This window comes from Nicrophorus vespilloides, unplaced genomic scaffold (genome assembly GCF_001412225.1).
Source record: "Nicrophorus vespilloides isolate i.1.1-1 unplaced genomic scaffold, Nicve_v1.0, whole genome shotgun sequence".
Lineage (NCBI taxonomy): Eukaryota > Metazoa > Arthropoda > Insecta > Coleoptera > Silphidae > Nicrophorus > Nicrophorus vespilloides.
In genome coordinates, this window is record NW_017099554.1 from 22,300 (window position 1) to 39,878 (window position 17,579).

The 17,579-nt window shown below is 28.6% G+C and overlaps 1 protein-coding gene across 1 annotated transcript in view; it reads right to left on the reverse strand.

Moving 5' to 3' along the window:
* LOC108564732 overlaps positions 1 to 17,579 on the reverse strand; it is a 37,299-nt gene extending 19,720 nt beyond the window's left edge. The window contains exons 1-2 of the mRNA XM_017923836.1: positions 17,571 to 17,579; positions 13,486 to 13,821 (exon numbers count right to left, since the gene is read on the reverse strand). Of these exons, the coding sequence (XP_017779325.1) occupies positions 13,486 to 13,821; positions 17,571 to 17,579 (345 nt within the window). The remainder of the gene's footprint in view (positions 1 to 13,485; positions 13,822 to 17,570) is intronic.

The following is a 17,579-nucleotide window of genomic DNA, read 5'->3' on the forward strand; positions in this document are numbered from 1 at the left end:
TTCGAATCGATGTAATAACATTCGAAATTCCGGTGCGAAGAGAAAACGGTTTTTTATTATCTCGAGGATAAATCGGAGTTTCGTAAATAAAAATCGTTGGCGCGCGAGCTTTAATTTAAATAAAATCTAGATTATCTAATGGAATCGCCTGTTTTTGTTTTTCTAAACCGGTCACTAGTTGCGTAATATATGACAAGTAACTTGCTTCAATGCGAGATTTGTGCAAATACTTGAGTAACAAAATGTAGTAGTCATGGATACTAGGAAAAACAATTATTAAAGAAGAAATAACAAGAGATAGGTTTAATAAAAGTAATAATATTTTCATCAATTTGTGCAAATAATTTGATAAAAAAAAATATTTATTAAAAAAAATCTGAATATATACGAATTTCATCAATTTGTACAAATTATTATATAAACAAAAAAAATCGCATGCAGATTTTTCTATTTTTCTAATATTTTATACACGTAAAACTAAAGAAATTAATAATTAAGAATCGACTTTAATAAAACAAATTTTGCTAATATTTTCATCAATTTTTTCAAATTATTTGATAAAAACAGCTACAATATGCACAAATTACTAAAAAAAATATCACGTAGATTTTGTGTTTTTATAACTGTTATTCAATATGCGCTATATTTTCAATAATTTGTGTAAATTATTTTAAAGCAATAACTATAGAACTCATTTCATAAATTTATGCAAATAAAAATATTAGTTTTTTTTCGATTTATTGGTTTTTATTCTAATAATTAATCAATTTGTGCAAATTATTTATAAGAAATGGCTTCAAAATAGTTTGTAATTGAATGTTTATTTTATATTTCCTTATTTGTAAAAAAAAAAGAAATATTCTATAGGAGTAACAAACATTTTCATCAGTTTGTGCAAATCATTTGTACAAAATATATTCAATATAAATTGAATGTTAAATGCCAATTTTTTTATAAAATTTCATTCATATGTACTATAGGTGTTATTTAATCAATGATTGAATCAATTTGCACAAATTTATTTGAAGTAAATAAGTTCAGAATAGATTGAAAATCTACACGTGGATTGTTTATTCAAAGGTAAACGACAAAACGTGCACGAAAAGTCGCGACCCTTGAAAGGTGTGTCATCACGAATTCACTGGATTTGTAACATTTAAACTCTTGTCCCCAGATTTTGTTTTGTTGGTCAGCACAACTCGTGCTCCCAGAGACACCAAAAGATCAAAGTTCAGCGTTTGCCAACTGATGCGACATCAGCATTTTATTTCTAACAAAAAAAACATCTGTTGCTTCCGTATAGAAAAAAAAAGAGAAATGTGGAGACAATAATTTATTAACTTTTATAAATTATTGCCTCCACAGAAAAAGAAAGAAATTATATAATAAATAAATATTATTTAAATAAACATTTAATTTAGATTTGTGCAAATTATTTGAATAAAATAATAATTCAATAATTTTTGTGGTTATCAAACTTTCTGATCCGCGAATCCCCAAGTATTTTTACACTTTGAGAATCACTGGTTATCAATCAATGATTTAATCAATTTGCACAAACTACCTGAATATATCAATTTTTATTGCAACGCCATCTGTTGGACAAATTTTCATAAATAAATTAATTAAAACTTTAAACATATTTTATCCAAAAAATTTGTAGCTAAATATTACAATTGTGCAAAAATTGTTCAATAATTTTGTTCTCATTTTACGAAATAAAAAAATATCTGAACAACCAACATATCAAATTATTGCACGATTTTCTCATAAAACGATTACTAATTCATATTTTTTGTTTGTTCTATGATTGTAAATGTTGCATTTCATTTTTATTTATTATTTTTTTTGTTGCTGATTCGTTCGAAGCGATTTTGCAGCTATTTATCAATCGAGTCGTAAATTTATTATTAGAGACCGAATAATGGGTCATAAATATATGGCAGACCAGATTTATGGACCAGAACAATTAACGGTCGAAACCGTTTCAAATTACAACAACTAATCAGTGGAGCAACACGGAAACTTTAAGTCGAAAAAGTGCTTCGCTGCTGTCAAATACAAGTGTACTTATATAACAAATCAACACAAGTATAACCCTAAAACTTGCTAAAACAAAAATTGTTTAGAAAATACTTGCATTGAGACCTCTTCTAAACAAATTTTAACTGTTATAGACAAGCGCCATCTACCTTCAATTCTAGTACTAATTTTACGTTTTTAAGAAAATCTAAATTTTCAATTCCAATATTTATTAGACTTCATTTCTGATTTTATTACTGTTAATCAATAATATGTTAATATATTCAACCATTTGTGCAAATTATAACAATTAACGGTCAAAACATTTTGAAATTGCCACAACTAATCAGTGGAGCAATACGGAAACTTTAAGTCGAAAAACTGCTTCGCTGCTGTCAAATACAAGTGTACTTATATAACAAATCAACACAAGTATAACCCTAAAACATATTAAAACAAAAATTGTTTAGAAAATACCTGTATTGAGACCTTTCCTGAACAAATTTTAACTGTTATAGACAAGCGCCATCTACCTTCAATTCTAGTACTATCATAGTTTAATTGAAATTTTATTAGAATTGATTACATTACCAATAATAACAAACGTGTATTAAAAAATCATATATATACATTGTTTTAAATATAAAGGTGCGTTCACAACTCATGTTTATATATGTAAAAATATAAAAAAAAATTGATGAGTAATTCACATATTTTATTGTATTCACTTGACAAACTACAAGTATCTAATTTTATCGGACCATAAGACGCACCTCAAATGTATGGGACGATTTTTACAAAAAATTATTTTATTAAGGCGCAATCATTTCAATTTTAAGTACATTTTTCTATGTAAAAAAAAAGATCCGAAAAATACTTTACTTTGATATCTCTCATATCATTACTTTATTATTTACTTGTTAAATATGTAGTACATATCCAATTATGCGTATTCTATCTATTTGCATTTGAACTGAAAATTTTAATGATCGATATGTAAACAACGAACGAAACACCAGTATCAAAAAACCCACATTGTTGTTTTATTTTTCCCCCACATGCTTGTTTGTTCGGTGATTTTCCATGTGCGTTATCAAAATGGAAATTGCTGCATATAGAAAACGGTGATTATCCGGGTTTATCATTTGCATGGAGAAATTGCGTTTTCTCCCCTTTTTATTCGCAATCGTTAAGCGATAAGTAAAAACATATATAATAGAACAAAGGCCTACTAAAACCGAAGCACATTTTCGTTACGCTATTTTCAAACGTAATTACATTCATTTGTTTCGTGATTTATTGTTTTTCTCAACAAAAAAGAAGTAGAAATAATATACATTTCACTATTAAAAACGTGATCAAATCTAATGGGAAAAAAATCTTTTGTTTTCTGATTTATGTGTTTTTAAAAGAATAAATAATGCAATAATTCTTGTTTTGATAGCAAATTTTATAAGAAAAATTTAATAACAATAATTTCAGGATTAGATCATGTAATTCATTGAGAGTTTCAGGTTTCATCATTGCTATTTTTAGTCTTTCTACTCATATTGCAAAACAAATATGATGGTAAACAGTAATAATGTTATGAATACACTAATTAAGAACTAATCTATTGACGAGTAACCTCCTGTTAAATGTTAATCCAACTCCAATTAGACTCTAGCTGTTAAACTTCTCGTTAACCTTCGGTTAAAAATTGAAAACATAACGGCAGACTTAACCCATTGTTATTATTGAATTGCACTATTATGGAAAATTAAAAATCTTAATTTATCATAAGAATCTCCAATTAAACTACTCATGTTAAACTTCTGGTCAACAGTTAAAAATTTACACATCCACCATAAAGCCAGACATAATCCAATGTTATTATTGAATTCCACTATTATTTGAGTTTCAAAATCTTATTTGATCATAAGAATCTCCAATTAGACACTTTCTGTTAAACTTCTCATAAACCTCCAGTTAAAAAATTACCAAACATGGATAACGTCAGACCTGCCCCATTGTTATTATTAAATTGCTGTATTGTAGGAGTTTAAAAATCTTGTATGATCATAAGAATCTTCAATTAAACTACTGTTGTTAAACTTCTCGTTAACCTTCAGTTAAATATTTACACATCGATCATAACTCCAGACCTAATCAATTGTTTTTATTGACATCCACTATTATTTGAGTTTCAAAATCTTATTTTATCATAAAAATCTCCAATTAGACTCTTGCTGTTAAACTTCGCTTTAACCTCCAGTTAACTATCAAAAGTACCAGATCTAAAGTATAGTTATTATTGAATTCCACTATTATTTGAGTTTCAAACTCTTATTTAATCATAAGAATCTCCACTTATACTCTTGCTGTTAAACTTCACGTTAACCTGCTGTTAAATATTAAACCATCAGGGACAACTTTTAAAATTTTCATTAACCTCCAGTTAAATGTTAACACATAGAACATAACACCAAACCCATTGTTATTGTTCAAGTGCATTACTATTAGATGTTAAAAATCATAAGAATTTCCATTTAAACTCTTGCTATTAAACATCTCGTTAACCTCCAGTTAAATATTAAAACATCTAGGATAAGACGCATTATTATTAAACTACGCTATTACTAAATGTTAAAACTATTGTTCGATCATAAGAATTTCCAATTTAACACTTGCTATTAAACATCTCGTTAACCTTCAGTTAAATATTAACACATCTAGGAAAATATCCATTATTATTAAACTATTACTAAATGTTAAAAAATCTTGTTTAATCATAAGAATTTCCAATTAAACTCATGCTATTAAACATCTCATTAACCTCCAGTTAAATATTAACACGTCTACACTTGCTATTAAACATCTCGTTAGCCTCCAGTTAAATATTAACACATCTAGGAAAAGACCCATTAAAATCTTGTTTCTATTAAACATCTCATTAACCTTCAGTTAAATATTAACACATATAGGATATCCCCAGTCCTAACCCATTATAATTAAACTACGCTATTACTAAATGTTAAAATTCTTGTTTGATCATAAGAAATTCCAATTAAACTCTTGATATTAAACTTTTCATTAACCTCCAGTTAAATATTAACACACCTAGAATAACGTAAGGCCTATCCCATTATTATTATTAAACTACACTATTATTAAGGGTTAACAATCTTGTTTGGTCATAAGAATCTCTTGCGAAGTGCTTTAGACGTAACGCACGGGAACTCAATTACAAAGTAATTAATAACTAATTAAGAGGTTGGGCAAAGTGAAGATTGTTAAAGTTTTCATTTAACCCCGTGACATGTTTTCAATTATCGTTCGCTGCGTTTAAACTTTAAACATATATTGCATAAAAAAAAATCGACACTTTTTTTTACTTATTTACGATAAAAATCGCTGTCGCAGTTTCGTTATGAAATTTATTGCTCACTCTTTATGCATTTTATTTGATCACCCACAGCAAATGCGAAATAAGTCAAGGTGTAAATACGAATAAAACGTGTTGATGATGACATTTGCATATTGATTAATTACATAATTAGCTAAACATGTTTAATCAAAATGAAGATACTTCTGTATAAATGCAACTTTTAATAAGAAAAACTAATAATATTCTTAAATTAAATTGGGACAAGATTTGGACAAATTTTACATTCCATCTATAGTTCCAAGAACATCACGGACTATTTGAAACCGGACTAATCGAGGAACTTCATACATACAAAAATAAACCAAAAACTTCTTCATCAAAAAAAAATAGTTTTTTCTAATCGAACCCGGACTGATGGAAGCCGCACTATGCGAGTATATTTAGTTTAATAATATAATAAAATAGAAAGCAAAATATTTTTATATTTCAAATTTTCAACCACAAAATTTATATTATATTGCACTTTTTCATGATATAATCTCTCATGGCATAAACTTCATGCATTTTCAGCAAGTTTACAATGAAATATGTAATTTTAGGTAACTTTCCAGAAAAAAAATCAAGATAAAATTGTTGCACCATCTCGTGAGTGAATTAACAACTATAAATTAATTTAAATTAACTTTTAAAAAATCAATAAATCTTAACAGTTTACACATCCAAAACTAGTTTATATAAAAGTATATTAACTATTACAACTATTTCGTAAAATGTGTACATTTTATCTGTAATCGCTCCAGTCTGTTATTTATTGATTGTTTCTTTTGAGAAAATGCGACATATTTGCGATAAATAAGAAAGAAAAGCGTAATTAGTGGCAATAATTTACAATATATATATTTCAGTGGGTAATTAAGTGCGCCAGAGACGAAATCATGCAATCGAATGAGCGAAGCGAGTGAATAATGCGTTTCCTGTGACAATGGCCATTTAGTTTTCATCAGAACTATTACGCAACGATAGGAGCCACGCAACTCCACTGCAGCAGAAACAACGGTCATCCCGTTGAATTGAACCGGACTGACGTAATGGATTCAGAATGGAATTTCAATTGGCCAGTTTATTGAAAATCAGCAGAGCCAAAAACGAAGTAACCGCACGAATCAGATGCATACATATAATTGCAATTTACGTACAGTGGAACCTCGCTTAACGAGCACATCGCATAACGAGCATTTCGCTTAACGATCAAAATTAATTATGATTATGACTCGCTTAACGAGCAACGTTTCGCATAACGAGTGACGATGGGAAGAGAAGTCCCGGATTGCGCGCCTGTTACATCACTATAAAAACTTGTGTACACATATTATGTGTATTTTTTAATATTTTTCACTATACGAGTTCCGGAGTTTTAGAAACGAATTAAACTCGTGAGATTCCACTGTATTTCACTCGTATGTCATTAAAAACATCGCAACTGTTAATGTTAGTCAAGAGTGGTTCTGTATTACATAATGGTGCGTCAATATTATGCGAAATATGATACATAAATGTCATTAAATATCGATGTGACAAAAGTAATTCCTTTGACTTATTTAAGTGACACACGTTTATTTAAGTTGCCACGTCATAGAGAATGACAGCTGTCACTTTCATCTCTCTGTCAACGAACTGCAGTAACTAAATACAGTTATCCTTTGATTTACGACGGCACAATTTACCCCGATTCAAAATAACTCAGCCGATTCTCCTACGATGGCTGAGAATATACCACCATTAGATCTATACCAACCTCACTCATATTAACATGAGTTCATTTTACGCCGATTCGATTTGCGCCGGTTTTTGCAGGAGCGGAACTGCGGCATAACCTGAGGGCTACCTCAAGTTAGTACTCAAGTTAGCACTATTATCACGTCATATAGCAATGACAGCTGTCATTTTGATTATACTGTCATTGAATTTCACTAGAAATATATATTTACATGGATATGAGAAAAGTACTGCCACGTCATGTGTATTTAGAGCTGTCACTTTCAATGTACTGTCATTTAATTAAAAGCCATTATAAACAAATATGAGAAATTAATTCCCCTTACAAAAGTCTATCAACTCATATGATATTTCAAGAAGTTTTAAGAAAATAAAAATTCCTCATGTCAAAAACTGAATGTAGTGTCATGAATTTGTATACGTTGTTACTACTTCCACGTCACACAATTGGTCACATTCATTTGACTGTCAACATCAAAAACAATCAAAAAGTAATTCCCTTAACAATAGTCACTAAACATGATGATAAAAATAATAATGATTGCCTTACATGGATATGCGAAAAGTAATTCCCCAGATGTTAAAAACTAAATGTAGTGTCATACGTTGGTACTGCTGTGATCTCATCACTTGAATTTGACAAAATTTTGACAAAACAAAAATTATTACTCAATTTTATTACGTCATAATTTAGTATTCATAAAGGTACTTATATTTATGAACTGAATTAATGAATGGATCCTGTTTTTTACGGTTCGAAAAGCACTTAAACTAACCAAAAAATAAATTTCAAGTTGGCAATATTTATTACCGACGGATTTTTACGATTTAATTCGCGCCTTAAAAATAAATTCCAATCTTCTGGAAAGGCGCTAATAAACCATTAATGGCTCAATAATTATTTTATGAAAAAAAAAAGTTACCAAGATATACAACCATATTACATTTATCACATAATGATTGCAACCTAAAAACCGTTATAAAACAATCAAATTGTAGAGAATTATAGGTTTCAATTAACAGGTAAATATAAAATATCCTAATGAATAATTTATATTTTTTAATTAGTGGAATTCCCCTAACATATAATGACATAAATTACTATTAATGCCACGTCATACAGCAATGACAGCTGTCACTTTAATCTCACTATCATTGAACTATATTATAAACAATGATTGTGTCTCCATGAAGCTGCCAAAATATACAAAATTTGGTACTATTGCAACGTCATACATCAATGACAGCTGTCATTAAATTTCACTATAAACATATTTGCACATAGATATGAGAAAATAAATTCCCCTAACAAAAGTCACCAAATATAGTGTTTTTTACATTAAATAAGTATATTTTTCTATTTGCATTTTCCAACTATTTATAGTAAATAAATATGTAATGGATTGCAGCTGAGGAATTGATTGTTATTTCCTGAATGGTTTGTCATCACATAAATCTTGCCCAGATATGATATCACAGCACATTACGTAACTAAACGCATGGGAAATTGCAACAGTAACAAAATATATATTATATTGATTTCACTTTACTTTATTACCGATATTACCGTTACGTGTGGGAATCACAACTTGCAAATTTGTAATGTGTAAACGAAACATTTCTTAAATTATTTCCATTCATGTGAATAAATTTACATAGATTAAAGTAATATAAATAAAAAAAAATCAAATACATATGTTCATCAGTTTTTACTTTAACACAAACAAGCTAAATTAAATGAGTTTATTTTCTCATTTAGCTCTAATTTCTATAAAAAGCCTAACATCTACCAAACATATTAATTTTGCTAAAAATAGAACAAATTATCTAAATCGACAATCATCAAACATCTCATCCACTTTGATTGCTTAACTTTCTATTACTTATTTTTCTTTTTTCAAATCGATTCATTTTTTTATAATAATTAATATATGTATATTACAAAAAATTGTGTTTCGTGTCCCGAGATTCAAATATCTCTGGACACTGTGGAATATCTCGTAGTTATGTCGTTGTGGTGTCCTAGTGGAGTTTTTAAGGAATGCTAGAGGTGAAGTTGGAGTTTTTATGACAATAATCACTTTATTATTCACTATAAAATTATTAATAACTTCTATGTCTAGGTTCCAGTTTAAGCCAGTTTAGCTAAGTTTGTTACAAGGTTTTTTATGAGTCTAACTAGGACTCGGAAGGACTCTCCTCTAAGACTAAAACTAACTTGGACTAACTAGGACTAGGACTATCAATGACTTGGACTCTGACTCTTTAGGAATCTCTTGTATTACATAAACATCCTATTATATAGTAGTGGTTTAGCATAATGGGAGTACAATATTTGATAAGGGAAGATAGTACCTATTCTTGATGGGACCTTTGAGTTTATGCACCACATGTTGATTAACAATAGTGATTAAGAATAGTCCTTACACAATGATTAGTTATGGGATCTTCCTAAGAAGTATTTGTACCAAGTCATAATGACTTATTTACATTCACATGTATAAAATAATAAGGGCTAACATAATATAAACAATAACGGTTATACATAACAAAATAATAATTTACCTTTTGTTTTAAAATTAAATTTTTCTATTGTGTCATATATATTTTGTTTACTTAAAGATCTCTAAAATTTAACAAATTTACTGTAAAGTATGAAGTAAAAATGTTATATTTTCTTTTATTTTTATGTTCATTAACAATGATTATATTTGCATTAAGTTATACACAAGAGTTATAGAACTGTCGGGATTTCGATATAGCCGGGATTTTGATATACACGGGATTTTGATTGTTGGGATTAAGGTAGTTGGGATATTGACATAGTCGGGATTTCGATAGACGGGATTTCGGTTGTCGGGCTTACAATTGCCACCGAATACAAACCAAGTAAAGTTATGAATATAATGAATTATATTGTTATGGACTGATTAGATAAGAATGCAGAAGAAATAAATATGAAACTGATATAGTTGCAAAATGTATATTACATTTAATTACTAATAATTAAACTGATTACTAAGAATTTATATAAATGTGTTGATAAGCTTTGCATAAATTCACAGAAAATATAAATAAATTCACAAGAAAATATACATTTTGTAAAGAAAACTCTCACAAAACTTAAAATAAATCATTGCTTATCTACTATTTAGAATCTATAAATTTCGTATAAAATTTTCAATTGAAAACTTAATCATTGAGAATATCACTTTACGAATTACAATTTTATTAAAATCAAATCAAATCAAAACAAAATAATTTTTAAAATTTTGATCTTTATATAAATTTTTATTTAGTATTTTTTTATAAAATTTTCAATTGGAAAAAGAGATATCTTTACGAATTACAACTTTATTAAATTTGGAAATAATTAATACGTAAAATTGTGAACTTCATATAATTTAAACATTTTTTTAATTATCATAATTAATTTATTAAAAAAATCATATTATAAATTTCATAATAAAAATAATATAAAGATTATAATCACTTATATTAAAGTATTGTTTGTTTTATACACGAATAAAGAAAATACTTTATATACTTTATATAAATAAAATGAAGGGTAAATGAAACATTGCTCTTGGAATTATGGCTTCGCTTTTGTTCGTGTTTCATGGAACGCAATTAGAATTTCAGTGGAATTAGAATGCGGCCAGTTTCGCTGTTTAGAATTAATTGGTTTTTAGAGAGTGAGATAAAGAGAGACGGAGAGTGAAAACAAAAAGTGGACAAGGATATGTGGGTCTGGTTGGCAGATGTGCGACTACAACGATCAACATCTCCACCCGGTGCATTCCTACACTCATACATCCCTTTAAAAGGCGCAGAACAAGATCCAAATCATAGCTTATATCTACGCATTGTGTATTTACACAATAAATATCTTGCAAAGTAACAAGTACAATATTTGTGTGATATTTGTCTTCTGCAAGTATATATTATGTAATATTAATAGCGCAATAGACATATTTGACAACTTGAACAAGCACTTATTGCATTTGTACCAATTTAAATAATATTTATACAAAGGTACTTTTTCGGTTCGACTAATGCAAGTAACATTAATTTTTCAGCATATAATGATACTGCATCTATTTGACAACTTGGACAAGTAATATATATATAATTTTTGTATCTATATATCGTTACTTGTCCCGTTAAACTTTGCGCAAATACAAATAATTTTCATGATATAATACGCAAAACTTATTAAAAGTCTATTCCAATACATGTATTTGACAACTTTACGAAGTACTTGTGTTATGTGTATCAACTTAAAATAAATTGTAACTATATTTAGTAACCTGTCCCTGTTTGAGTCGTGCAAGTATAAATAGTTCATTGAATAAACAACATGCCCCACTCACTTTATGCACATGACAACTTAGACAAGTACTTGAATTTAGTGATAACTACACAAATTGCTGATAGTGCATCTATTTGACAACTTGAACAAGTAACATATATATAATTTTTGTATCTATATATCGTTACTTGTCCCGTTCAACTTTGCGCAAATACAAGTAATTTTCATGATATAATACGCAAAACTTATTAAAAGTCTATTCCAATATATGCATTTGACAACTTTACGAAGTACTTGTATTATGCGTATCAACTTAAAATAAATTGTAACTATATTTAGTAACCTCTCCCTGTTTGAGTCGCGCAAGTATAAATAGTTTGTAGAGTTGAATAAATAACATGTACGCATTTACTTTATTCAAATGACAACTTAGACAAGTACTTGAATTTAGTGTTAATTACACAAATTGCTTATACTACAGATTAATCAATATTTTAAAATACTTATGAAAATTACAAGATTTAAATAAATAATTGATTGTAATCATTACGCGAAACTTGACAAATTAATAGAAAAAAATGCTAACAAGTTTTATTCAACAATTAAAAATTTGACAAGTAAATTTACTGTAAATTTTACATTAACTTGTCAAATTTCATGACAACTTGATAACTTGAAAAGTACTTGCGATATATTGCAACAATTCAAATAATATTTGTAACAATTACTTTATCTAATTTGACTTTTATTAGTGGAAATTACTTAAAAAAATGCTAATTTTTGTTATACAATTAAAAATTTGACAAGTAAATGTGAAATTTCACGTAAGTTTGACATTAACTTGTCAAATATCATTTGATAACTTGGAAAGTACTTGTGATATATTGCAACAATTCAAATAATATTTGTAACAATTACTTTATCTAATTTGACTTTTATTAGTGGAAATTACTTTAAAAAATGCTAAGTTTTGTTATACAATTAAAAATTTGACAATTTCACGTAAGTTTGACATTAACTTATCAAATTTCATTTGATAACTTCGAAAGTACTTGTGATATATTACAACAATTCAAATAATATGTGTAACAATTACTTCGTCTAATTTGATTTGTATTAGTAGAAATTGCTTAAAAAAAAGTAAGTACTCTACGCGATATTTGACAAGTTATAGAAGTCTATAAGTAATCCAGTTTGAATTGTGTCATTATAGGTAAACTTGTCAAATATCGAGTGGAACGCAAACTTCTTAATGGGTTACAGAATATGTAACTATGGTAACGAAAGGAAAATAAACGCAGCGAAGTGCATCGCGTCTCGTTAATTGCCCTAATTGAATCCGAGAGTCTGGAACTATGAATATTCGTAAATCTTATAAAATCATAGAAGAATGAGGATGAATTTGATGTGGCTCAATGAATATAATATAGCCATGGTAACGGAAGGAAAATAATCGAAGCTGAGTGCACAGTGTGCCTCGTTAATTGCCCTAATTGAATTCGGGAGTCTGACGTAGGTTTCTCGAAGGGTTACAACTATGACATTTCATGACATATAAAGTAAATTGGATTCATTATGTTTATAACCATGGTAATGGAAGAAAAATTGTGGTAGCGTTAATTGGTCCAATTGAAATTCAAAGGCTGACTTTTTCGAGAGGATGACAAAGCTATAAGACTTGATAGATCTTAAAATGTAACATATATAGATATGATAATAAATTTGATACAGTTCAATGTTGATGGTCGTAAGTATAAATAGAGCGATCCAACAAGTGGGTGGTGTTCTTTGAAGGGTCAGAACGTGCGTCAAGTGGATTCCAATTGAATTCAAACATAGCTGCAGTAACGCTACAACAAGACTACATTAATTGTTGTTGTTCTGAGCAACAAAACGGCGTTGTTAGACAACAAAGGTCGTCGTGCACGCGGATGGATGAACGTGGTGCGCACCGCTATAAGTCTCGAAACTCTTGTGACACGAGAGGTTATAACCAAAGAGCACTCACGTTCTTCCCAAATCCAGCTCCTAGAACACCTGCAATCCTACAGAGTCGACACCTTGAAGTCCTCGAAGGTATAACAACAAAGGACACAGAGGGTAGTCCACGCTGACTCGTGTCCAAAACCAAAACAACAAATGCACAGTTGGTACGCGGACTGTCACTGCGACACGCGACGTCGGCTTTGCACGATGAACTGAACACTCGCGCCACGGTGCATGAAAGTGAACGCCGGTCGGAGTGAGTCGGAGGAGGACGCCTAGATGGACGATGGTCGTGCCATCTCTCGAGGATGGTTATACAACAATCGTGGAGCGGAACCGGGGTTCGGTGGTGAACTCTCTAGGTCAAGTTGAATGTCCCCATTGTAAACAAGAGCACTTTAAATAATCGACAGTTTTCATAACAGTTTCTTGCAATTGCTGCAGTCAAATTTCGCGAAACTCATCAATTTTGATGGATAGACACTATGTATCTATGTTTACAAAACAAAATCGAATGCAATACAAGGCACACATTTTTAATTAACAAACTTCTAAACTTTAGAATATTTCCATTTAGAATTTAGAGCAGTGATTCCCAAAGTGGTTTATATCGACCCCCAGGGGCTATGACAACCTGCAAGGGGTCTACGTCAGCGAAAAAAAATTTGGGGGTCCATGAAATGAAAATGGGGGTCCACGATAGTGGATCTCAACCGGTGGCAATCGAAATCCAGACGTTCGAAATCGCGACTGTATCGAAATCCCGATATACGAAATTCCGACTATATCAAAATTCCGACAACCATAATCCCGACTGTATCGAAATCCCGACAGTGTCTTTTATTATATATGACCGCCAAAACAGAACATTAATGAGTTATCTTCGCGGAATAGCTACGTACATGTATCAAAATCCCGACAAGCATAATCCCGTACATATATCGAAATCCCGACTGTATCGAAATCCCGTATCAAAACGCCATCAATCCCGACTATATCGAAATCCCGACTGTATCGAAATCCCGACTGTATCGAAATCCCGACTGTATCGAAATCCCGACAGTGTCTTTTATTATATATGAGTATAGTGTTTCATTATAATTATTTTATTAATTTTTGTATTATAATAAAGATAATTTTAAAAATTCATCCTCGTTTTCTAATACGGGTGAGTATTATAATGTATTATATAAGATTTAAATTATCTAGAATATAACGGGGGGAGTTGAGATAGTTCTATTAATNTACAAATTGGATCATTCGCTTCTATAATAAATTAAATTAAAATTCAATAATATTTTATTACTAACAATATATATATTATTATTGTATTTGTTTTCATTGACTTAATAAAACTTAAAATTAAGAAATATTCTATATTAAAATAAATTTATTGTTATTAATATTATAATTAGTTTCATTGATCTATTAATAATAATTTAAAATAAGAAATATTCTAAATTAAAATTAATTTATTGTTATTAATATTAAATAATAGTAGATGGTGACTGCGTTATTGTATAAATTATAATAATAAAAGACACTGTCGGGATTTCGATACAGTCGGGATATTTATATTAATATTAAATAATAGTAGATGGTGACTGCGTTATTGTATAAATTATAATAATAAAAGACACTGTCGGGATTTCGATACAGTCGGGATTATGGTTGTTGAGATTTTGATATAGTCTGGGATTTCGATACTAGTCGGGATTTCGAATGTCGGGATTTCGAACGTCGGGATTTCAATAGTAAAAGTATTTATGAAGTAAAAAAAATATTATATATGTTTATAAAATTGTGTAAGTTGTAGGATGTAGGCATTCCTTTGTGGTCGCAATACATTTTGAACTTGTAAAAACCTGCACATAATGATTACNCCAGTATCATCTTGTTACAAGCATATGCACAGTCTCAGAGTAAAGATCTTAATAATTATAAAGATGTCCCAATATAAATAATAAATTTACAAAAAAAAATATCTGGTAAGTAGGGGGTCTACCCAAAACCGAAAATCATGGCAAGGGGTCTGCGACACAAACAAGTTTGGGAACCTCTGATTTAGAGCTATAAGTAAATATAAAAGTCCAATATTTACTTAATGTATGTTAGTTTACTTCTTAATTATACATGATTGCATGATTAGTTTATGTTTCTTTGAAAATACAAAATATTTACTTATTCATTAATAAATTTTATTTATAATTTGAGCTGAAAATGCTAGTAATTAGTTAAATAGTAAAAAAACAATCAAATTTATCTGATAATAAAATATTTTTGCAAGAGAATATAAATTAATGAGTAATGATAATTATAAAATATTTATATTTTGTTTAAATATAATAAATTCACAAATTAACACAATAATCATATGAAAAATTAACTTGTCTTTAACTTGTCTCTAAATATTTTAGCAATAATGTTAATTTTTCATTGTAAATACTTATTAATTTTAGTAAATTGTTAATTTCAAGGAAAAAAATCCTATTTATAGGATTTTTAACCCTTCTTTTAAATTAAAATATCGTATTATGAATCAATACGTATTTATTATTGTTTACTTTAGTAATTCAATCAATTTTATAAATTTCCCAAAAAAATGTTATTTTCTTATTTATTAATTAAAGTTGAATAAAATGTATAAATTTCATTGATGCTTTTCCTAATAACTAAATAAAATACATTGTTTTATGGCAATTATTATATTTTTATTAATTTAAAAAAAATGTAAAATTAAATAAAAAATTTACATAATTGAATTTTTTGCAAATTATTATAATAAAATACAGTGGAACCTCGCTTAACGTGTTTAATCCGTTCCAAAATTTCCAGATTTTTACTCGTATAGTGTACGTTATAAACTAAATTACGATAATTCGTTCCATGCCGCAGAAAAAAAAGTGTAACTTGGTCTCGATTTTCATGATTTTGCTTTTCATTTTTATAGTTATTTTTATTCTTTGACTTTTAACATGTCTGAACACAAGTTTGGAAATTTCGTGATCACAAACAACTCTAAGATGCAACTAGAATGACCACTAACTGTTTTTCAATTCACACATGGTGAAGTGAGTTTATATTTGTTTATATTACTTGTATCAGTTCGGGGACTTGGTGGAGGTCTCTTTATTCTTTTAATATTAGTTTATATAAAAAAGCGTACATAGTGTGTTTATATTTATAATAATGTTTGGACTCAATACATTTGTCTTTTTCATTTACAGCAAACACAAATTATAGTCCGCTTTAAAAAAAGATGACAAAGAAAATCGAAGATGGTTGGCCTATTCAATAATACACATAATATTTATACAAAAGTTTTAAAAATGATGTAGAAGCCGCGCAATCCGGGTCTTCTCATCGTCACTCGTTAAGCGAGTCATTTGACAACTTGAACAAGTAATATACATATTTTTTGTATCTATATATCGTTACTTGTTCCGTTCAAATTTGCGCAAATACAAAAGATGTTCATGATATAATACACAAAACTTATTGAAAGTCTATTTCAATACATGTATTTGACAACTTTACGAAGTACTTGTGTTATGTGTATCAACTTAAAATTAATTGTAACTATATTTAGTAACCTGTTTATGTTTGAGTCGTACAAGTATAAATAGTTTGTATAGACAACTTAGACAAATACTTGAGTGTTAATTACACAAATTGCTTATACTATAGATTAATCGATATTTGATAATACTTTTGAAAAGTAACTAATTAATATAAATAATTGATTAACACCAGCATAAACAGTTTTGGCAAGTTGTACTTATTACGCGAAACTTGATAAAGTAATTGAAAAAAAAAGGCTAACACATAATATATGTACAAAAGTTTTAAAAATGATGTAGAATGCCCTCAATTCGGGTCTTCTCATCGTCACTCGTTAAGCGAGTCATTTTTCTTACAATTCATTTTGCTCGTTAAGCGAGGTTCCACTGTATACAAAATATTATAATTATGAAAAGTAATTTTTAAAAAAGTATTAAAATAATATTTGTATAATTCTTTATATAAAATTATTTTTCAGTTTTAATTACCAAAGATTTCATATTTAAAATACTTTACGTCAAAACAATTTTAATATAGAAATATCACCTCATACAT